Raw genomic sequence first — 23,290 nt, forward strand, 5'->3', positions numbered from 1 at the left:
TTTTATTTAATAAAAAAAAATAAAGTACTGTTGTGCATTTTTAATTAAATAGTCCATCCAAATAGTTTCTCAAATCACAGGTTTAAAAAAAAATCTTCTAGTAAATAAGAAATGCATCATTCACCATTTTCTAATAAAATATGTAAACACTAACAATCTGAATAAAGGTTAACTTAAGCTTCGTAATTGCTTAAATGTACATAGATATTGTGTATCCTCCCGATCAGTGAAAAGAAGCACCAAATTTAGTGTAAAGACTATATTTAGTTGCAAATCAGCATGTTTTAATGGTTACCAGCCAATGAGAATAAACCTCTCTTTAGGAAAATAACTAAAGTACAAATGCAAAACATGATTAAAATCAATGATTTAAATCAAGATTTCCTGCATGCTGATTTAAAATCATGATTAAAAGCAGTCATTTAAGTTACTGATTTAAAATCAGTCCACCCTGATTTTGGTCCATTGATTTCTTGTTTCATTTTTTGGTTTACCAGGCATGATCTTAACACAGTTCTTTAATTATGGTAATAGGCTTTTTGTTTAGACTAATTTTTTTTGTTTTTGTTTCCCCTTTGCAGTTTCTCTCATTTATTGGAAAATTTGATAAACTTTTAATTAGTTTTTATTAGTTGAGCTTACAATTAGGGTCAATTTGTAGTCCCAGTTATTACAACAGTGTTATCTGCCTGTGCAGCTCTGCAACTCCCTGGTACAAAAGGGTATTTTTGTCCTTTAGCTTTTCAGTAGGTCAGCCAGACACAGAGCAAGATATTTACAATCTCTCTGATCTTTTAAGGTTTGTGTATCTAAAGCCCAAAGATACTTTTGTGATGCTAGCAGACCAGGTGCCAGATCAAGCCAAAGTCCTCACATCTCAAGTGAACACTGGCAAATATATAGCTGGTATCAGTCTGGCTTGCCTGTGTGTAAGTATTGTTAAAATTGGTTCTAAGAAAGTGTTTAGACTTCATTGAATGCTTGTGACTTGATTTGTTGCATGTATTAATCTCACTTATAACATCTGTTCCCATATTGTATGGTAATATTTGAGTGGTTGTATTGTGAGCCTCTGTGACTCACCAAACAGGAGAGAGACATTAACTAGGGTGAAGTGCTGATCTTCAACAGAAGACGTTAAGTCCTGTCCAACAGGAAAGGTCTATCAGCACCAGATGGACTATTGTGGGGCATTAAAGAGGACAAAAGACGTTTGTTCTGCCCTTTTCCATGTGAAGATGAGTCATGCAAGTGGATTCCTCCCATCAGGGCAGCTTGCAGCTCAGGACATACAGCAAGAAGGGATAAAAACTCCTAACTATCCCTGCTTGGATTCTGGGGGTTGGGAGGAGGAAAGGGTTTTCTAACATAAGCAAGAAACCCCCAGATGTTTAGTCTGGGTTAGCCCTTAAGGACATATACAACTTTTTTATTATAGTAGCTTCTATTATCTTTTGAAACTTAAAATTGTAACTCATTTGTGTATATATGTTTACCTGCTTTAACCTTATAAATAACTCTTTTGTTTCCTTTTCCTATTTAATAAATATTTATTAGCATTTACTAGAGGATTGGCTACAAGCGCTGTCTTTGGTGTGAGATCTAAAGCGCAACTGACTTGGGGTAAGTGACATGGGGGTAACCTTAATATTGCTGTGATTCTTGGTGAAGGGATAATCTATCTCAAAAATATGATCACCTGGGGGCTGAGATCAATCAGAGTACCCAAAGGGACTGACTCTATGTTAATGCTTTTTATAGTGCCTGAAGAGTTTCCACATGATAACAGGTGGTGCAATCTAAGGGCAGGTCTACACTTAAAATGCTGCATCAGGACAGCTGCACCAATGCACCTGTGCTGCTGTCGCGCTAAAGTAAAGATGCTCCTATGCCGACGGGAAAACTCCTCCTGTTGGCGCAGTTAATCCACCTCCCCGAGATGTGGTAGCCATGTGGACAGAAGAAGCTCTTCCGTCGATGTAGTGCTGTCTACACGGCAGGTAAGGTCAGTATAACTATGTCAGTCAGGGGTATATCTAGGGTAGACCTGGCCAAAGTATAGAACTCACCATTTGGGATTTGTGCCCGGTCTCCTAACAGTCTGCCCTGAGGCTGGTACTCCTGCTCTTGAGTCAGCGCAAGCAGCACTACAACTTCGATCTGGATAGGGTCTTATGCAAATATAGTAGGTCACTGCTTTGTTAATTGGAAATGGAGACTTTAATTTGGTGTCTGCTGTAATTTAGTATTGCTTCCCTATATTCATCATTAGTAGTTAAATAAAAAAAGTGATTTGATCAGTGCATTGAAAGAAGTATTATTTAGAAGTCAGTTCTACTCTAAAAAGTGACTACATAAAAATGGTAAACCACTTGAGTGCTGATAGTCCTCCAATGCCTCTCTCCTCAACACTGACCCGTCATTTATTACTTCAACTTATGCCCTCCCCTTCAAAAATACCCTCACTTTCCCCAGACAACATAGCAATCCTTGGAAAAAAACAAAAACAAAACTTACCTTGAATTGGATGAGATCTTCTTCATCTATAAACACTGCCATCTCCTTCCAGCTGAAGGAAGCCCTCTTACGGTACTCACAAAGTGGCCCCTCAGGGAAATCTGGTAGCAACATGTCCCAAGAACTTTGGTTGCAAGTGGCTTCTTTCAGATCACTAGTCGATGCCATCTTGAATTTAAACACTTCTGCATCCAACAAGAACATATCTCCAATGAACTAAAACACTGAAAATGTCTATTTTTTCCCCACAAATTCTTTTATCAGTGGATAAAAAAGGGAATTAAAGAGTGTGTCAGTATATACCTCATCCTTTGAGGCCGCAGGGCCCTACTACACCCTGCCACAAAAGAAGAGCAGCAAAGGTGGGTCCTCAGGTCTTCTTAGAGAGGCCTCATTCGAAGCAGCCAATCAGACCCCAGTAGGCTCTGTTAAAAGGAGCTGCAGGGGCTTAGCAGCTCAATTCCTGGTTGGGGCCAGAGGGACATGGAAGGGTACTCTGCTCTGGCCAAAGGGAGCTGGACAGGTTGCATTAGCTAAACCTGTGAGCAAGAGGAGCTGAGAGCTGTAGCCCTAAAGTAATAGGCAGAGGTAAAAAGGCTTGGTTCAGGAGCAACCAAGTAAAGGAAGCAGCACATTGCTTCTATTTATAGGGTCTCTGGGTTGGGACCTGGCGTAGCGGGTGGGCCCAAGTACCTCCATCAGCTAAAGGGGAAATGGCCCAAGCCCTGAGAAGGGGATAAGGCTTATTTAGAAGCCCAAACAAAGGGCTGGAAGTTAAAGGCTCAGGGACAGGGCTGAAAGACCCTGTTTGGTGGACTCTTGGTTACTGCCCCCCCCCCCCAAAAAAAAGAAAAAAAAAACAACAGAAACCCCAAACCTTTAGATGACCTGTCTGGAGAGTTGATGCAGAGATAACTGGTGAAGACAAAGAGGCTCCAGGGAGACAACCCTGGGGGCGGTGCTCTCTAACAGGGCAGGGAAGGACTTACAGTTAGCCCAGAAGGGTCTGACAACTGAGCCCAGAAAGGGGGCTGAAGACACAACAAGGGTGCAGCAATAGTTCTTGTTGGGCCTTTGTTACCCCGGAAGGTGTTCATTCATGCCTACTGACTGTGTGTGACTTGGCTGGAGGGCTGAGCCACTGAAGATCTGCCTAGCGAGGTTGGCTGCCCACAGGGGTGCCTGGAGAAAAAGAAGATGGCAGCACCACACCCAGCTCACAGAAGTAACTCATGAGAGGTTAAGACTGGCCTTCTCTTTTTCTAACTTAACTGATTTAGTACAAGTTAAATAACTGTCTTTGATCAGATACAAATGGCTTATACACTCTTATTAAAATGTGAACTGAGCAATGTGAAAAAAATATAATTTATGCATACTAATAAAACTAGATAAAAGGAAGATTTAGATAAAAGGAGCAGCAGAAGAAAGTGCTGTGATTTAAACATCAGTAAAAAGATGAGCTCGCTCCCAAATGAAACACTATTAAAATATCAAAGCATCTCCACACATGCAAAAAAAACCAAAGCGTAAGATGCAGGAGATGAAAGCATTTCTTTTCTTCCCTGACTTGCCAGTTAATGTTCAAACGAACTATTCCAAATGGCATTTGTCAGTCAGCACTTTATAACCAAACGTTTTATTCTCGCCATATCACCAAAGTGACCAATGAGTGCCAGGAAGCCAAGGATCACACTGAAGCCAAACTAGACAGAAGTGATGTTGGCAGGGAGACAGAACTTTGGGGAACTGGCAGGAGCTCTGACCTCCTCTTCCATTGAGGTCATCTGCCCTTGTGATATCCCGTACACCTATGCAAAATGCATGTAAAAATGACTGTAAAATACTACCAAATCAGCATGGTATCACTCTGTACCTGCAGTACATAGGTATAAATGGGAAGGGCAGAATCACTACCAGGCCCTTTGCATCCACCGGCTATTTAGGGTATGTCTTCACTGCAGAGTTAACTCATGCTCTTACTTGGGTGTTGCTTCTATGGCCCTTCCCATCCACACACATAAGCCCTCACACAATCCAGACTAGCTGAGTAAAACTTTCACTCCGGGTAGTAACCCACCCACTTTGCAGTGAGACCTCAAGCTAAACCACTTGAGTGCTGATAGTCCTCCAATACCTTCCTCCCACAATGCAATGGGAAAGTCATAGAGCATCTCCTCTTACTGCATCACAAAGAACCATGGGATATGCCCCTAGAAATCCTACCAACACATGCTGGGGGGGCACAGTACCAGTGAGGACACAGTAACTTGGATAGGGCTTTGCGGTGTGGATGTTCACATTGAAGGCAGGCTAACCTGGGTGCTGATCACCCAAGCTAACTCTGCAGTGAAGACATACCTTCTGTGAAAAAAACAAACAAAAAAACAACCCAACAAACCATCTGCGACCATATCAAGACACAGTTGCATCGAGAATAGACTAGATTAAGCCCCCCGTGAAAGGGATACCCCCGTGACAGCAGGGACGGCCACTGCATTCTAAACTTGTATTTTCAGCCACTTAAAACTTTCCCCAAAATACTGACTTTTTAGGCTGCAATGACTTAGAAGCCTAACTCCTTTTTGTAATTTCTGAAGACCTCTCCCCACCCAAGGACTAAAATTGATGTGTTCTAACATTGCCCTGGATCCAGCAAACTGTGGGTAGAAGTCTCAATAAATAACTACAAATACAAATTGTTCATCTCACAGGATCCAGACAGCTATGTAAAAATGTTACCTTCTCATCTAAATCATTGCTTTCACTATTTCCATGAAAAACCCTTCTTTTCTACCTGCTTGTAACTTTTCTTAAATATTTTCCTTTAGGCTGAAATATAGAATCATAGATTATCAGGGTTGGAAGGGACCTTAGGAGGTTCATCTAGTCCAACCCCCTGCTCAAAGCAGGACCAATTTTTGCCCCAGATCCCTAAATGGCCCCCTCAAGGATTGAACTCAGAACCCTGGATTTAGCAGGCCAATGCTCAAACCACTGAGCTATCCCTCCCTCCTGACATCACATGCATTAAACAAGTGACTTGGAAGGGGGGAAGCCAGGAAAGCTCCCCTGTTCTCCTCTCTGAATTGATTAGTTCCTGGTTCTTGTTACACACTGAAAAACTTCCTAGACAAAGAATGTACCTCTTCCCCTGCATGCTTCTTTTGTTGTTGTTGTTTATATTACCATTTTTTAGATAGATTACAATGTACTAATGTGTTCAGACTGGCAGTGTAACGTTTGGCTGAGCACAGAGGTTTTGTTACCATGTCTTTCATTTGATAGACTAATATATGTATTCATGTTACTTTAATTGATGCACCTAGATGTGGAGGCAACAGGTGGCGTTGTAAATCCTTAAATAAGCAAATAGCGCTCTCCACGATTTTCAGGTCTTTACTGACTTCTGCTCCCCAGCTAGGAATTTCACAAATAAATCACTCCAAAGGTGTTCATACTTATTATCATTTTGTAAGCAAACATGAAATTCACCCTCCCTCTGACCTTACGCTATGCTCATAGTCCAGATATAAATTACTCATCGGAGACACTTATGACAAAATACAGGGTCTAGAATTCAAACTCAGCTTTTGTTTAAAAGTGCACTGTCTAGTCAATGAGAGAGTTTGTTTTAAAAGGAATAATATTTATACTGCAGCATTTGGAACCCCTCCCAAATATTGCAGAATCCTGCTGATAGAAGTCTCCATCCCGCAGCTGGATCTGTACAGGCAGAAATCTGTGCCTGTGTGGAGTACCACTGAATTTAACAGGACTCCATGGGGGTGTGAAGATTTAGTTGCAGGATCGGGGCCATATAGCTCAATTATGCCCTACAGAGATACCATGGGGTGCACTGGAGAATCTCTGGAAGCATGCACAGAGTGCCTCCACTGTTACACCTTTCCACAGGGTGCAGGACACTCTCTCCCTGCAACCCGCCAGCTGCATCTTATTCTCCACCCCATTTGAAATAGCTTGTGCCACTAGACCTACACAGTCCTGCTGCTGCAATTGTACCCAGTAGGGGGAACATGGGAGCAAAGGAAGGAAGTGTCATGGTCCAGATTCACTCGAATATTTAGGTACCACTGCGATCCACAAAATTAATCTTGCTTATCTTCCACCTAAACTGTAAGTGCCTAAACAAGTGCCTAAGGGACCTATAGTGTAGACAAAGCCTTATACAGCAAAAATGGAGGCCCTAAGTTTCTGCCCCAGAGAGGCAGCTGGACGTCTCTCATGCCTAAGTCCCAGCATGATTCTCAAACCAAGTGAAAATAGCTGTTGCCTGGCCTACCTTGCCTGCAGGGCCTTATCCAATAGGCATCCTTTGAGCATGCCTAACTGCACACACAATGGTTGGGGGGAGGGAAGGAGGCCACCTTCCTTAATAACTTTAGTCCAGTTATTCGGGTAGTCCCCTAGGATGGGGGAGATCCCAGTTCAGTTCCTCCTCTCCCTAATGAGGAGGGATTTGAACGGGGTTCCCCTGCTCTCAGACAAGTGCCCCTGCAGGGTCTGATCCATTGCTTGGTGATGCAACACCTACGTCTCTGCTGATTTAGGCCCAAGTGCTCTTTCATCCCATTGTACACCCACACAGAGAGGGGGCAGATCCTCAGCTGGTGTAGACTGTCATAGCTCCATTGAAGGGAACAGAGCTAATAATCACCAGCTGAGGATCTGCTTCAGGGACTCAACATAATCAGATTTATATGAATTTGAATCCTTTTGGTTTGTGAAATAACGCTACCCTGATCTCTACTCAGAGACCCATGGCCAACTCGTTTATTAACTTGATCTTGGATTAACTCCTTTTGAGTTAACATAAAGCAATCCTGAATTACTGTTACAATGAAAAGAAAAGGAGGACTTGTGGCACCTTAGAGACTAACAAATTTATTTGAGCATAAGTTTTCGTGAGCTACGGCTCACCTCATCAGATGCATTCCTGTAGCTCATGAAAGCTTATGCTCAAATAAATATGTTAGTCACTAAGGTGCCACAAGTCCTCCTTTTCTTTTTGCGGATACAGACTAACACGGCTGCTACTCTGAAACCTGTTACAATGAAAGTTTGAGTTAATCAAACTGCTGTTAGGTAAACTGTTTAAAAACAAAAGTTACCGCTGGCCCCCTCCCACACACACACACACACACACACCAATTTTGGTCTTTGTTCCCCATCTTATGATCTCACCTTTTCTCCTCATCCACCAGCCTACAGGCTGCTGAGGATCTTGTTCTTGCAATCAGCTCTTTTATATTGTGTTTCAAACCTGAACAGTGAGGGAGGACTCTCCCAATGTAATCCCAGATATGAGTAGAAGGAGGGGGGAATTCGAGCCATGCTGATTGAGGGGAAGAGATAGATGGGAAAGGCATAAAGATCAGCTTGCAGTGGGCCATAAAAATGCCAGAAATTAATCTGCATGCAAAAATGGGCAGAACCTACTGGGTGAAAATCTGAAAAGCCTGAGTTCCACTAAAATCAGGCCCATGGAGTGCCCGCTTGGTGGTGTAGACAGAGGAAGTTCTCTGCTACCTCCTACTGCAACCTACTCACAGAAGCTTACCAGAGGGTTGCATACTTGTTCATGTGGGCTGACATCCTGTGTTATCATGCAATCGGAGGCTGGAGGTGGGAGACTGGTTGGAGTGGAGTGTGGGACCCAGCTGGGAGGGAAGGAGGCAAGAGGGCTGGCTGAGTGTATACCCTGGCCTACGTAAACGACGAAGGAGCAAGTGACCAACAGTGTGCCCTTGTTGCCAAGAAGGCCAATGGCATTTTGGGATGTATAAGTAGGGGCATAGCCAGCAGATCGAGGGATGTGATCGTTCCCCTCTATTCGACACTGGTGAGGCCTCATCTGGAGTACTGTGTCCAGTTTTGGGCCCCACACTACAAGAAGGATGTGGATAAATTGGAGAGAGTCCAGCGAAGGGCAACAAAAATGATTAGGGGTCTAGAGCACATGACTTATGAGGAGAGGCTGAGGGAGCTGGGATTGTTTAGTCTGCGGAAGAGAAGAATGAGGGGGGATTTGATAGCTGCTTTCAACTACCTGAAAGGGGGTTCCAAAGAGGATGGCTCTAGACTGTTCTCAATGGTAGCAGATGACAGAACGAGGAGTAATGGTCTCAAGTTGCAATGGGGGAGGTTTAGATTGGATATTAGGAAAAACTTTTTCACTAAGAGGGTGGTGAAACACTGGAATGCGTTACCTAGGGAGGTGGTAGAATCTCCTTCCTTAGAGGTTTTTAAGGTCAGGCTTGACAAAGCCCTGGCTGGGATGATTTAACTGGGAATTGGTCCTGCTTCGAGCAGGGGGTTGGACTAGATGACCTTCTGGGGTCCCTTCCAACCCTGATATTCTATGATTCTATGACCCTTTAGTTTACCAATAATGGTTTCACTCTTCTCCTTTCCCACTTCTCTCTCAGCATCTCTTTCCCCACAACCTGATCCTCTTAGAATGATGCCACAGCACAGCTTTGCAGTTGTGGGTGATAATGTTTTGGAAGAGGAGTGGGTGGTAGAATTTCTGGGTGCCATCCTTCAGACACACAGGAGAGTTAGCAGCCCAGCATTGGTGCAGTGAAGATGCTGAGGAGCTGGCTTTAGAAGAGAAACAAAGTAACAGGCAATGGAAAAGAGCTTGAGCTGAAGCAGAAAAATAAACAAACTACTTTTCTGACACTCAGGCAATTAAAAAAAAGGGCAAGTCCATGGGGTGGTGAACTGGGCAGAAAGTCAGAGCCTCAAACCAAAGGATACAGGTTAGACTGATCTGAAGCAAGGAGGAAAACAAGATCAGAATCCTGCAATGAATGATGCAAGTGTGTAACTTCATTACATGGTAGCTCCATGGAGCTCAATGAGATGATGCATTTGAGTAAATTAATGCTCATATGTAAGCATTTGGAGAACTTGGGCCTTTTGTGTTTTTTAAAAATTCCATGACTTTCTTTACATCTTGGGATTTGTGTGTGGATGTGACTGTAAACAACTGGACCTGTTTCACGGAAAGCTGCCAAGTTAAAAATGGGGTACATGGGGGAACTCTTTTTAGTAGTGAAAATTCATAATTGCATAATAATAGCTGCTGATAAATCAGTACAGAACCATTTGCAATATACTGCTGAGAAATAACCAGGCACAAATAATGCAGCCCAGACACTCGTGAGCGATCGGAGTTCAGGGAATGGCATAAAGTAAAAGAACTGTCACTTATCAATACCACTACAGCAGCCCGACACACTCCTTGGGAAAGGCCGCTGCAGTATAATGCACAACCATCAGCGTGAAATAATTGAAAACGCGGTACAGAAATGACCCTCTGCTGTCCAGCCAGCCAGCCAGAAACGCAACAATAAAGGGGGAAGAGTAAACTACACACTGAACAACCTGTCAAGGTTTTATTAGAGAACCCTTTATATATATGGATTACAACCCACGAGGGACCCTTTCAACGGGGAATGACTATCACACTTCACCGCCTCAGGGCCACCACCTGGCCCACCTCCCTCCCCGGCTGTGGGTGAGGAGAAGGGTCCCGTGAATGGGACACTGGGAAGCGAGGGAATCGGACACTGGCACCAGAGGGCTGGTACAGGGGAGAGCTCGCCATGGCTCTATACGGGGATCAGCTGCTTCTGCTGTTGCCTTTGGCTTGTCCCCTTCGCTGCCAGGCTGGCTCTGGGGTGAACCCCCAGGACGCAGCCACCGGGAAGGGGGCAGCCAGCGGGACCCCCAGCGGGGCGGAGAGTCACTCACCTACCTGCCGCGGCCGCCGCCCCAGCCTGCCTCGCCGCAGGAACTGACGGAACAAGCCTGCGCCTCGCCCGCCTCCTCCCCGCCGCCGGAGACACGCTCACCCCGCGACGCCGGCCGGGCTCGGGCTGGCGCCGCGGGCGGCGGCGGCGGGGCACATGGGGCTGCTGGCGGGGGCGATCGTGTTGCGGGACAGCGCCGCGCTGCTGCCCCGGGGCTTCTGGGCCGCCGTCAGCGTCTGGCTGGAGAAACCCCAGGTGGTGAACAAGAGACTGAGCGGCTCCCGCATCGAGGCGGAGAGGAGAGTCCCCGCCCCGGCGGTGGCTGGGCGCAGGGCCGGGCCGGGCGGGGGGACAGGGGCCTCGGAGAGGAGGGGGGTGACTGGGGATGGGGGGAGGGGGACAGGGGCAGAGGAGAGGAGGGGGATGACTGGGGATGGGGGGAAGGGGACAGGGGATGGGAGTGGGGGGAGGGGGATGACTGGGGATGGGGGGAAGGGGACAGGGGATGGGAGTGGGGGGAGGGGGATGACTGGGGATGGGGGGAAGGGGACAGGGGATAGGAGTGGGGGGAGGGGGATGACTGGGGATGGGGGGAAGGGGACCGGGGCAGAGGAGGGGAGGGGGATGACTGGGGATGTGGGAAAGGGGACAGGGGATGGGAGTGGGGGGAGGGGGATGACTGGGGATGGGGGAAAGGGGACAGGGGATGGGAGTGGGGGGAGGGGGATGACTGGGGATGGGGGAAAGGGGACAGGGGCAGAGGAGGGGAGGGGGATGACTGGGGATGGGGGGAAGGAGACAGGGGATGGGAATGGGGGGAGGGGGATGACTGGGGATGCGGGGAAGGGGACAAAGGCAGAGGATGGGAGGGGAATAGCTGGGGACTGGGGGCAAGGGAGGGAAGAGAAGAGGCAAGTGACTGCTGGGGGTGGGGCTGTCCCTCCTCACACAATGCTGGAAGCTCTCTGGAGTGATTTCTCTAGCATGATTGCTCAGGAGGATTGGGAAATGCCAGCCTTCATTAAAGAACTTGGGAAAGAGAATCAGCCTGAGACAGATGCTTTTGGCCTCGATGCGGTCCTCAGAACTCTGTTCCCTAAAAGTCACCTTCACCATTGTTCCACTGCACCAAGAAAAGAAATGGTCATAAAAGGTAATTTAACAAAGGGGATGAATGACAACAAAGAGCCAGAGTTGTGGAAACTAGCTGGGGCTTTCATATGTGCAAATTTCAGCTGCCTCCTGGACCCATAGCAAGAGGGGATCATAGAAGACTGGGTTGGAAGAGACCTCAGGAGGTCATCCAGTCCCTTGCTCAAAGCAGGACCAACACCAACTAAATCATCCCAGCCAGGGCTTTGTCAAGCTGGGCCTTAAAAACCGCTAAGGATGGAGATTCCACCACCACCTCCCTAGGTAACCCATTCCAGTGCTTCACCACCCTCCTAGTGAAATAGTGTTTCCTACTATCCAACCTAGACCTCCCCCACTGCAACTTGAGACCATTGCTTCTTGTGCTGTCATCTGCCACCACTGAGAACAGCCTAGCTCCATCCTCTTTGGAACCCCAAAGCAAAGGATGATAGCAAAGGAATTAAGTCACCCTGGAAATTCCTGTGATGGTATCAAGGTCAACAGTGTCAGGTGAAAGGTATTTCCCACGGGTGCTAGCGGAGTGTGTCTGACTGTTTTGTCTTTAAACATATTAGTAAATACTTCAGACACTACCTTTTTAGGGGGAGGGCAGTAGGAGAATTTGACTTTGAAATGTGAACATCAACCTTCTAGATAAATGGGCTGAGGGGTTGTCTAGTTTCATTGCAATGACACTGTTTTTCCTCTCCAATGCACCTTCCCAATGTTAATTATCTTTCCTCATAATCTCACATTTCTTATGGGAGTGGATAAAGTAGCACCTACAATAAGAATACCTCCGATATCTTCCATTGAAATACTATTTTCAAAATACTGACCATCAGTAGGCCTCTGTGAATCAAACGAATACATCCTTCAACCTACAGAAGTATAGTAAAGCACTATGTAAATGCTAAAGATGGGATTTTCAAAAACACTTAACAGAGGCAGGCACCCAATTCACATGGAAAGTCAATAGGAGATTTTGAAAATTCCACCCTAAATATTTATTATTGAATCTGGTATGTCTATTACCCTGATATTGGATCCAAGTGCACTTTTAAAGGACACTGACAGCCTTAAACTAGAATCCACCCTTTAAAATACCATATTTTTTCAGCTGCTCTTCTAATCTTGAAAAACCTATTACCACCCAAAGTGAAGCGCTGAGAAAATTCCAGCTTCTACTAGATTTCTTCACAGCCTCATGCTTTATACTATTGCTAAATTTAGCCTGTCTGTTCCATTCTTGTGAACAAGGAGGATATTGAAATAATGCTTGTCTATTTTAAGAAGAAAGTAGACGTATGGTGGGGGGACTGGTTGGAGCTCCTACAGAAATAGGCCAAACAAAAACACAGCTGGCAGTGTAGGTGTAATGGTAGATTTACAAAGCTTGACAATAGCCTTTGAAAGTATAGAACTAAAAAAGGACATCTGCAGCTGTAGAACCTGACGTGGCTTGTAAGATTTTTCAAAGCAACTGGGGTCTCTCTGTCTCTTTCAAACTATCTTTTGCTTAATAATCCTGGTATTTAGGGTTGTGAATCCACCAGGATTGGCCAGGAGTCTCCAGGAATTAAAGATAAATCTTTAAAGAATGTCATATGATGAAATCTCCAGAAATACGTCCAACCAAAATTGGCAACCCTGCCTGGCATGGAATTTTAAGCTTTCCTGAACAGACACATATAGTAATGTGTTCTATGCACAGACCATCTTACTTTTTATGACCCTGATCCTGCAGTGTATCTATTCAGAGTGGATCTTTACACCTGTGTGTAATCCCATTGAAGAAATATGCAGGGTGTGGTTTGAATTCTAATACTGGTCCTTGGAAAGGAACCTAAATCCAAAAGCGAGTAAAGTAACTGATCTAAGACACCAACACTGATAGCTGCCTTGAAATACTCAAATGTCTTGGAATTCTTACTCAGTACCTTTTCTGAAACCAGTTATGGTGTGTATTGTACTTCTGAATAATTTTTTGAGGATGGAAAGAAAAATCACTTATCTCATGTTTTTATTAGTCAACAGCCCTGCGTCTGGTTGTTTTAAAACTTTCCCGGGGGATTCCACCCATACGGAATAGCTTGGTAGACATGTTACAAAAAAAGAAAAGAAAATGATTTTGGAACATTCAGTTTAAAATGGGTTTATATAGTCTCACATCAGACAGGGGACTGGGTAAAGATGGGTTAAGTTTATTAAGGTCATGCTTTACCAAATCCAGTGCTGTACAAAAGTGCAATGCTATCTAAACGTGTCCATACTAGTCACATCCTTTTCCTGATCCTCCATTCCTTGCTCACACAGAACTGCTGTTGAGATCAGTAGGAATTTTGATGGTCTAAGGAATGTAAGCGTAGGCCCTGACTTCCTATTTGGTGCCCTGTGACTATGTTGTTGTGTTGGAATGTATGTTTTGATGAAAATAAATAGAAAAGGACAAACAAACATTGACTTATGTTGTATTGCTGCCAACTGTAGGGTGTTGGAGAAATTCAACAGCAAAATATTTGCTAGAGGATACTTTTGTGGTTACCTTTATAAATTAATAATGCCAGCGTAGACCAATAACAACAGTGATAATTCTTTTATAGCAATGCCATATGGAACATATTAAGCAATTTAGGGTTATTTTATAGGAGGCTATATGGATATATTGAAGATGTGGGAGGTAAAATCAATAGCATGTGAGGACTAGTTTATATCATGCTATTTATGGTTTGCGGCTCTCCTTTTTGTTTTTCCTTGATAGGAAGTTTAAATGAAATACTGTTTTAAGTTATGTAGGAGTTAACCTTGGTATGCACACAATTCATGTTAGAAAATGAGACTTGATAGCTAGATGGTGCAGGCATTTCAGGGTCTGATCCTTAGCTGGTATAAGTCAACATAGCTCCATTGACTCTGTTTTGGGACCGTGTTCTACCTGACATCATTTGAAGATTATAAATGTCATTGGACCAGTAAGATGGTGGTTGGGTTTTACTCAGTTTCCTTTTGTTTTAGAAAATAACACTAAGGAACTTGCTTTCTGCTATGCGAAGTCATCCAGAAGTATCATGTGGCTATTTGTGTGCTGTCTGCTTGTACCTAGAAGGTTGTGTTAAGAGCAAGGAGTGGGGTTTAAGAACACTAGGACATACCATTTGACAATGAAAAAGGGAAGTTAATTAAAGCCAGCCTTGTACAGTATATGTTAACAAGATTTCAATCAACAGCCGGATTATTTGACATCTCCCATCCTTGCATTAACAAGGAAAAATGGTGTGTGAAAGTTTTGTCCACCCTCGCCCACAAAAAGTACAGTTTGGGAGCTGTGTGGTTATGCTTCCTTAGTGCTGTGTGTGTAATTAAGTGCCCAAGTGCTGCATTGTGCCTTTCAAACCTTTTTTTTTTTTTTTTTTTGGACACTGAACTGAGTATTTATCTATCCCAAGTACATCTGCTGCTGCTGATTCATTTTACTGGTGAGGTTTTGACTGCCTACCTTGCAAAGAATCCCAAAGATCGTTGTTTGCAGTTAAACACAAGGAGGCAGTTGTGATTGCTACAGATGCAGAATACAGCAGCCCATTATACTGCACTTCGTCAGAAGGAAGTTATCTTCTGAGAGAAAGAAGAAATGCTAACTTACCAAAAACCAAACAAGGCTCCTGCACCTGAAATGTATGACAGATGCTGTTGGGGGTGGTATTCGAGGGGCAGATGGGAATATCTGGCTTTTACATTAATGTTTTATCATCACAAACAACAAACCAGTTATATATAAAATTATATGTGATATCTATCCTTCCCCTTCCATTTATATGCCACTTGTCTTCTTAGACCCATATCCTTCAGACAGTTGGCACATGCATAAGTTTGCTCATGTTCTCAGTAAGAGTATTGGAGCCAATAGGACTGGTCAGATGTGTCAGTATTTGTAAGATCAGGGCATTAGGTCAGAGGCTAAAAAGTAGATGGAAATGAGAGGGGAGAGCTCTCACTGCACTAGCCGAGAGGGAGTGGTCGTGTAGGGGAGCATTGCTCGCTGAAGTTGGGGAGAAGAGAGAGTGCTCTTCTCTGATTTTTGGTCCCTCGCTCTTACTTTAACCCTTGCCTTGCTCCACAGTCCTGAAAACACAACTTCAGCTGAAACCCTGCACCAGGCCAGCTCGGAGATGCAACGGGTTCCCTTTGGGGCAGGGCCTTGTCTTTATGTGGGGGATCTGGATATTACTACAGTTGAAATATAATAGTAGTATTTTTTCCAGTTTTGAACAGGTTAGTTCACAAAATGGTTGATAGGTATCTTCCTGCTCTTTTGCATTACAACAGCTATGTACCACTCTGGGTAGTTGTATCTCCCTTAATTTGGAATTTACTTTCCAGGCTTCCAATTTTAAAGAGACAGTGAATTGCAATGTTATGGTGGTAAATGACTTTCAGTAATAGATATCTGGCCACAGATTGATTATACCACATGGTCCCTTAGAAGTCAACTAACATGTTTTCGAGTTAAGCACACATGCAAGTCTCTGCAGGGTCAGGGCCTTAGAAATGCTGCAAAACTGCAAACTGTATAAAGAATCAACAGTTTTAGATGGCAGAGCTGTTTCTTATACTACACCTCTCCTGAGCATTAGGTTCCTTTCTCTGCATCTAAATACAGCTTGCTTCACTAAGTTGTGCTCTGGTATAAGCAACAAAATATTAGCTTCTTATTTTGTGTGGCTTAGAATTACCCACGTTTCTACACAACATAATAGTTTGAGCCAGTAATATTCCACAGTTTACAAAACTTTTCAGATACCTTTAATGGGACTGTGACCTTTCTACCATTGGAGGAAAATGATGAAGGAAAATATCAGGTTAAGAAGTGCAACATTTATCAAATTCGACTTACACACGCTAAAGATGATGAATGGTGAGTGCTGGGGAGAGAAAGGGTAAGCAAACCTCTGCATTGGCCTAAGATGACACCCTCCTCTTCTATAATGTGTGTGGATGGTTTGATTTGTGTTATATAGGGCCTGATTCATGTGATAGTCCCCTGCTCCTTATTTAAGCTATGATCGTCCTATGGCAGTATGTGCACACCTGAATCCATTCACTTGATCTAAAATTGTTAGCTCACTGTTCTCAGAGACCTAACTGATCGCATCATCTTAGGGTATGCCTATACTACCCGCTGGATCGGCAGGCAGCGATCGATCCAGCGGCGGTCGATTTATCGGATCTAGTCTAGGTGCGATAAATCGACTCCCGAGCGCTCTCCTGTCGACTCCTGTACTCCACCGGAGCGAGAGGCGCAGGTGGAGTCGACGCAGTGAGTAGATCTAAGTACGTCGACTTCAGCTACGTTATTCACGTAGCTGAAGTTAGGTAACTTAGATTGATTTCCACCTCCCCAGTTTAGACCAGGCCTTAGTTAGGGCTTGATCCTGCTCCTTTGAAGGCAATGGGAATTTCACATTGACTTTAATGGGGGAAAGATCGACCCCTCAGATCCTTATTGAATGAATCATTCTGTGGATCACAGTCTCATCTTGCCGTAATAGAAAAGTAACCTTTTCATTTAATCAGTTCTGCTATCTTTTTATAATTGCTAGATGACAGTACTGAAATGGAATTAGCTAGATATTAAATGTTTCTTGGTTAACTGAAAAATCCCAAATTTGTATCTGTACAACTAAGCCTGTTCCAGTTTTGCATGGATAGGATTATGAATTGTGCCATCTGACTTCCTTGAAAATGTTTATAATTTGGTCACAGTCACTTCTGAAGTTTACTCAGAGTAAAGTTAAAAACTTGTGTGTTTGCAGTATCAGGGTCAAAGTTGGAGATTTCTCCAAGTTGGGACATGGTACTTTAAAATCATGAAAATTAGACTTGGGGAATGCCTGACTGATCACCCAAAGCACAGTCCTGCAAGGTACTGAGCACTCTAGTTCTGATCCCACAAAGCACTTAAACACACACTTAGTATTTAAGTGTGTGATTAGTCCCGTTGACTACTCACATGTTTAAGTGCTTTGCTGGATCAGGGCCAGAGAGCTGAGCCATCGTGCAGTGTCAAGTTCCTAGTCTACCCCTCAGCCAGTGCTGCAGTGTATACCCATGTGTAATGTCTGGTTTAGCTTTAAATGCCTTAAACAATGGGAATTCTACCACATATTCTGGGAGACTCTTCTACTGCCTGACAGAATTCATTGCTGAGATGTTTTTTCTTTTACTCACTCTGTTTTCTGTTATTTTCACGTATTACCTAGTTGTTTCTTATTCTGTCCCTTGCACCTCCCTTAATATCTCATTTTCCTCTTGGATCTTTATACCCTTCACATAGTTGTGTAATGTTATCAAATCTCCTGCATAGGCCCCAACCCGGCAAACAGTTATGTGATTAACATGATGTACATGAATACTCCTGTTGAAGCCAATGGGGCAACTGAAGTGAGCAAAGTTATGTGTGTACTTAAGTGTTTGCAGGATTGGCGTCCTAGTCTCCAGATAGCCAAGCTATAAATATAAATTCTTCTGATCTTTCCTGGTATGTCAGTTTCTTTCTTCAGTGCACAAGAGTGGGATTTTCAAAAGCACTCAGCATTGGGAGCCACTAACTACAATGGGAGCAGTTAGGCCAATGCTGAGTGCTTTTGAAAATCCTGCCCTATGATGTATGCAAAAGATAAAAGTAATAAAGCTTGTGTTTAGTGGCTTCTGCTGTTTTTTTCTCTTGACCGAGCCTTTCGTTCAATCATTGACATACACTGTATTTATTCAGATTTCTTATATTTTTAAAGGTCTGTGTCTGTTTTAACTTCATCTCCAGAAAACTGGGTCGCAGATGGAATTGTATACCCCAAAACAACGTGGCTTGGAAGTGAACTATTGTCCAAACTGGCCAAATGGTCCACAGAGAAAAAGCAGAGTGAATTTAAAAGTACACTCTCGCTCATTTCTGTGGCTAAATACAGCAGTGTTTATCAAGAGCTAAAAGAAAAATACAAAGAAATGGTGAAGGTAAGTGTGGCAATAAAATCTAGAGTCCCATTCTCTCATAGTGTTTTCTGCTTGCTAATGAGACTGGGGTCTTAGTTAAAAAAGAAGAAATCTATTTGAAAATCATTAAATTAAAATTTGTTCTTGATTTTAAGGTTCCCTGTGTATGTGAAGAGAGTTCAATGTTATTACATAGGGTTGGTGGTAGTTATGAGTCAAATTGAAATCTGCATTATTAATTCGTAACTGGGAGAAAATGAAGAGCAAGATTGCATCTGAGGTGCAGAGCCTTGGTGTGCTGCCGATAATATTTTCAAAAGCATCTGAGTGACTTAGGAGCCTACATCCCATTTTTCAAAAGTGACTTATGCACTTAGGAGCCTAAATCTCACTGAAAGCCATTGTTGCCTTAGGTGTTTAAATACCTCTGACAGCCTGGCTCTGAGTGACTTGGGAAAATGGGACTTAGGATCTTAAGTGACTTTGGCACTTTTAAAAGTTTTACCCTCAGTGGCTTGCTTTAGGCCTCTGCTGCCGATGTTTTACCATCAGGTTTCCTAAAAATTTCCACCATAGGCTTTGATAAATGCTGTGTACATTCACATGTGTGGGAATGTTTGCTTGCCAAGCATTTGCTCTTCAAGAATTATTTTTTGAGCTTCAGGGATCCTTCATCTCTATTGAGGGTGAATTCCCCCCACGCCAGGGAAACCATCTCAACTGTCCCTTCAGTCTGGGGGTGGCATTTTAACAAGACTTTCCTTTCTGTCTCAGCCTTTTGCTGTGGTTGGTGCATAGTAATATGTAGCTGCCCACTTCATGCTCCTTTCAAGGGAGTCACTGGCTTCAGCCAGCCCAACAATGCTAGGTAGGCTTGACATTGTGTACTGCTATCTCAATATCCTAGACCACCGGTTCCTCGCTGGTTCCCTTGAAGTCAGTGTGGTGAGAATTAACAGGGGCTTGAAACACACTGTCCCTGGCCGACAGCTCTGAAATGGACCTGTGATTGGGACCAGTTGGGTCAGAGAGATTCTCCTATGGCATTTGTGTACAAGAGGAGAGCTTTAGTACTCCATTTCCCATCCAGTTACCTCGAATGATATGTTTTGTTCTATCCCAAATCCTTTGCTTCCAGTGCTTTTCTCTTCCTTCCCTGGTTCTGCATAGTCCAGCTCTAGAAATCAGGATACAGGTACAGTAGGGCTGTGATTCACCTTACTTCCTGGCTCCCCAAGTAGCTCTCCTTTGGTGAGTGACAGGGCAGACCTAGTTCCCTCTTCTCACTCACTTAGGGCCTGATCCAAAGCCCATTGAAGTCAATGGGAGTCTTTCCATTGACTTCAGTAGACTTTTAATCAGGCTTTAGGCACCGGAGTCTGATTCTGTGAGGTGCAGAGTGCCCTCTCTTCCCACTGAAGTTAAATGACTTCACCCAGAACTTTGAAAGATTAAGCTATGAGTCAGTCATCCCAAGGATCAGTCAGCCCAGTACACAACCAGTGGATGCGGTCTTCTGGGCCGTGTAAGCTCCATGAACTGTGGCCAGGATTGGTCACTACGCTGCCAAAGATTCAACAAATCCTTTTGTGAACAAGTGGTGTAAAAATGTTACAGGGATATTATCTTCCCCATGGGAGAAATATCAGTATAAATAAGAGGGGGCTGGTCTTGTGGCCAAGACCTCTGACTCATGAGATCTGGCTTTAGTTCACAGCTTTGCAATAAGCAAATCACTTAGTCTTTCTGTGCCTCAGTTCCCCATCAGTAAAGAGGGTATAATGCTTATTTTCTCCTCCCCTTTGTCTTTCTTTTTTATTTAGATTGTAAGCTCAAGATTCCATTATACTAAGTTCATTTCCTGCTGTGACCTATAGGCACCTAAGTTCCCTCTAAGGTGCGTGGCCGTGCAGCAGGCTATCAAGGGCCGTGCAGGTAGGGAGAGGCACCTCTCCCCCGGCCCCTGGCTGCGGTGGTGAGACAGGGCTTGGGGGAGTCCTTTCTCTCCCCACCACAGCCCCGGCAGCCTGCACCCAAACCCCTCATCCTGGCCCCACCCCAGAGCCCACACCTCCAGCCGGAGCTCTCACCCTCCCGTACCCCAATGCTGTGGCCCAGCCCTAAGCCCCCTCCTGCATCCTGAACCCTCATCCCCAGCCCCACCCCAGAGCCTGCGCCCCCAGCCAGAACTCTCATCCCACCACACCCCAACCCAACCCTCTTCCCTAGCCCTGAGTCCCGCTCCTGCACCCCAGACCCTTCATCTCCAGCCCCACAGCCAGAGCCCACATTCCCCCGCACCCCAACCCTCTATCCTAGCCCTAGCTCCCTCCCACACTCCGAACCCCTCGGCCCCACCCCAGCCACACATCACTTTCATATTGGTGCACGTAACAACATTAATTCCGCACATGGATGTAAAAAATTAGAGGGAACATTGATAGGCACTGCTGTAATACAAATAATAATCTTTCCAGTGGCAGATGTAGCCATACCAATGGAGGTGAATTTTCCTGAGTCACATAATAAGCACCTGCAATGTACTAGAGAACATGTGGTGGGCTTTGTTCCATATGATTTGCACATCTGGAACCATAACTGGTCCCAAAACTTACCTTGACTGAATGACTGCAGATGTTCTCTATCCTAGTGTGTGTACACAAGTTAGTTTATTGTGTGACTCACAAAAATTTACGCAGTCTTTCATATTCCTTATCATGGGGCAAGATTTTTTTTTAATTAATTGGAAGGTTAGAATTCCATAATGTTCAGTGATAGGTTAAAGATGGGGTGACTATCAAGGCCAGTCTAGTTGAGCATGTTCTTTAAAGAGGTGTGGTTAAAATGATAACGCAATTGGTAATTTTACCTCTGTTTATCTGAAGGTGTGGCCTGAAGTAACAGATCCTGAAAAATTTGTATATGAAGATGTTGCCATTGCTACTTATCTGCTGGTAAGTGTCTGGTAATAGACTAACAGAATTTTAGAAAAGACTAGATTATGATATCTGGGGTAGCAAAAATGGAATAGTGGTTAGAGCAATAGACTTGAGAGTAGAAATCTGTATTGTATTTCTGGTTCTAACACTGACTTCCTATCTAATCTGATACGAATTACTTCAGAGGAGATTTTCAAAGCAGTCTAGGAGAAGATGTAGGTGCTTTTGAAAAATTCACCCTTAAGTCCCATTTTCAAAAGAAACTCAGGGCCAGATTTTCAAAGGTATTTAGGCATCTAAAAATGCAAATTGGTGTCTACTTGGATTTATCTGGATCTTTAAGCACCTAAATACCTTTGAAAATCTGGCCTTTTAGGCTCCTTAGTCACTGAGGCATTTAACGTTTTCAGAGGAAGTCTAAATGCCTTAGACTGCTCTGAAAATTTCAGTTATAACCTCTGTGATTCAGCTTCTTCATCTCTAAAATAAAATATTAGTGAAGATACTCCCGCATGGACCGTGCTTTATAATGCAATATGATTGCTTACAATTTTATTTTCAAAGGTAAATTTGTAGATGGATACCAATATTAGGATAATACAGTCACATTCTTTAGGGGTAAGATGATCACATCTTGTGGAATATTCTTAACAGTTTTTTGTTTTTGTTTTTAAATGTACTTTGTGACAATGGCTGTAAGTTTAACCTGTTGTGTTCCTTGAGATAATGTATGTCCTATGAAGTGACAGTAATTCTTTTAGTAACAGTTGTTAAAATGATTCAGTTATTGGTTACAAAAGCTACTCTGACATTACCCAGGGTAAAATCTGGACTGTTGAACAGCTGTGTCCTCTCAATTTTCCAACCTGGGGTGCCTTTTACATGCTTTGCTGTGAGAGCCACCACTCCTGGTTTGCTCACAGACAGCTTCCAGCATGTAAATTATTCCCAGTTCTATAGTGGCCATAGCCAGCCACTCCTGAATTATACTGCAGCGTAACACCAGAAAATTCCTAGTCCCAAACTTGTCCCCAGAAATGTGCATGTTATACTGCCCAGCTCTTTCCTTCTGGACAATATAAGCTCATAGAAAGTAAGCTTAGGAGGTTTTCATGTCAAGGTTCCTTCCCCACTCTGAACTCTAGGGTACAGATGTGGGGACCTGCATGAAAACCTCCTTAGCTTACTTTTACCAGCTTAGGTTAAAACTTCCCCAAGGTACAAACTATTTTACCCTTTGCCCTTGGACTTCCACTGCCACCACCAAACTTTATCTGGGTTCCTGAGAAAACGTTGTTCGGAAACGTCTTTTCCCCCCAAAATCCTCCCAACCCTTGCACCCCACTTCCTGGGGAAGGTTTGGTAAAAATTCTCACCAGTTTGCATAGGTGACCACAGACCCAAACCCTTGGATCTTAGAACAATGAAAAAGCATTGAGTTTTCTTACAAGAAGACTTTTAATAGAAGTAAAAGAGAATCACCTCTGTAAAATCAGGATGGTAAATACCTTACAGGATAATTAGATTCAAAACATAGAGAATCCCTCTAGGCAAAACCTTAAGTTACAAAAAAAACACACAGACAGGAATATTCATTCTATTCAGCACAGCTATTTTCTCAGCCATTTAAATAAATCATAATCTAACGCATATCTAGCTAGATTACTTACTAAATTCTAAGACTCCATTCCTGTTCTGTCCCCGGCAAAAGCATCACACAGACAGACACAGACCCTTTGTTTTTCTCCCTCCTCCCAGCTTTTGAAAGTATCTTGTCTCCTCATTGGCCATTTTGGTCAGGTGCCAGCGAGGTTACCTTTAGCTTCTTAACCCTTTACAGATGAAGGGATTTTTCCTCTGGCCAGGAGGGATTTTAAAGGTGATTACCCTTCCCTTTATATTTATGACACCCCCTGTGACTGGAAGGGC

General features: G+C 43.8%; 2 protein-coding genes across 6 annotated transcripts in view; one reads left to right on the forward strand and one right to left on the reverse strand.

The window, feature by feature from the left end:
- The window catches only part of ACOX3 (acyl-CoA oxidase 3, pristanoyl), a 59,693-nt gene extending 49,280 nt beyond the window's left edge, over window positions 1-10,413 (reverse strand). The window contains exons 1-2 of one of the 4 annotated variants that reach the window (XM_074951762.1): window positions 10,304-10,413; window positions 2,518-2,702 (exon numbers count right to left, since the gene is read on the reverse strand). In XM_074951762.1, coding sequence (XP_074807863.1) covers window positions 2,518-2,685 — 168 coding nt within the window. In that variant the 5' untranslated portion in view covers window positions 2,686-2,702; window positions 10,304-10,413. Of the gene's footprint in view, window positions 1-2,517; window positions 2,722-10,299 lie in introns of those variants that run through there. The other 3 variants (XM_074951761.1, XM_074951760.1, XM_074951763.1) reach the window with 3 other exon arrangements.
- Window positions 10,414-11,199: 786 nt separating this feature from the next.
- TRMT44 (tRNA methyltransferase 44 homolog) overlaps window positions 11,200-23,290 on the forward strand; it is a 32,333-nt gene continuing 20,242 nt past the window's right edge. The window contains exons 1-4 of one of the 2 annotated variants that reach the window (XM_074951764.1): window positions 11,200-11,451; window positions 16,230-16,347; window positions 18,224-18,443; window positions 21,308-21,376. In XM_074951764.1, the coding sequence (XP_074807865.1) occupies window positions 11,250-11,451; window positions 16,230-16,347; window positions 18,224-18,443; window positions 21,308-21,376 (609 nt within the window). In that variant the 5' untranslated portion in view covers window positions 11,200-11,249. The remainder of the gene's footprint in view (window positions 11,452-16,229; window positions 16,348-18,223; window positions 18,444-21,307; window positions 21,377-23,290) is intronic. The other variant, XM_074951766.1, reaches the window with a different exon arrangement.

Source organism: Natator depressus, chromosome 4 (assembly GCF_965152275.1).
Source record: "Natator depressus isolate rNatDep1 chromosome 4, rNatDep2.hap1, whole genome shotgun sequence".
In the NCBI taxonomy this organism is placed as follows: domain Eukaryota; kingdom Metazoa; phylum Chordata; order Testudines; family Cheloniidae; genus Natator; species Natator depressus.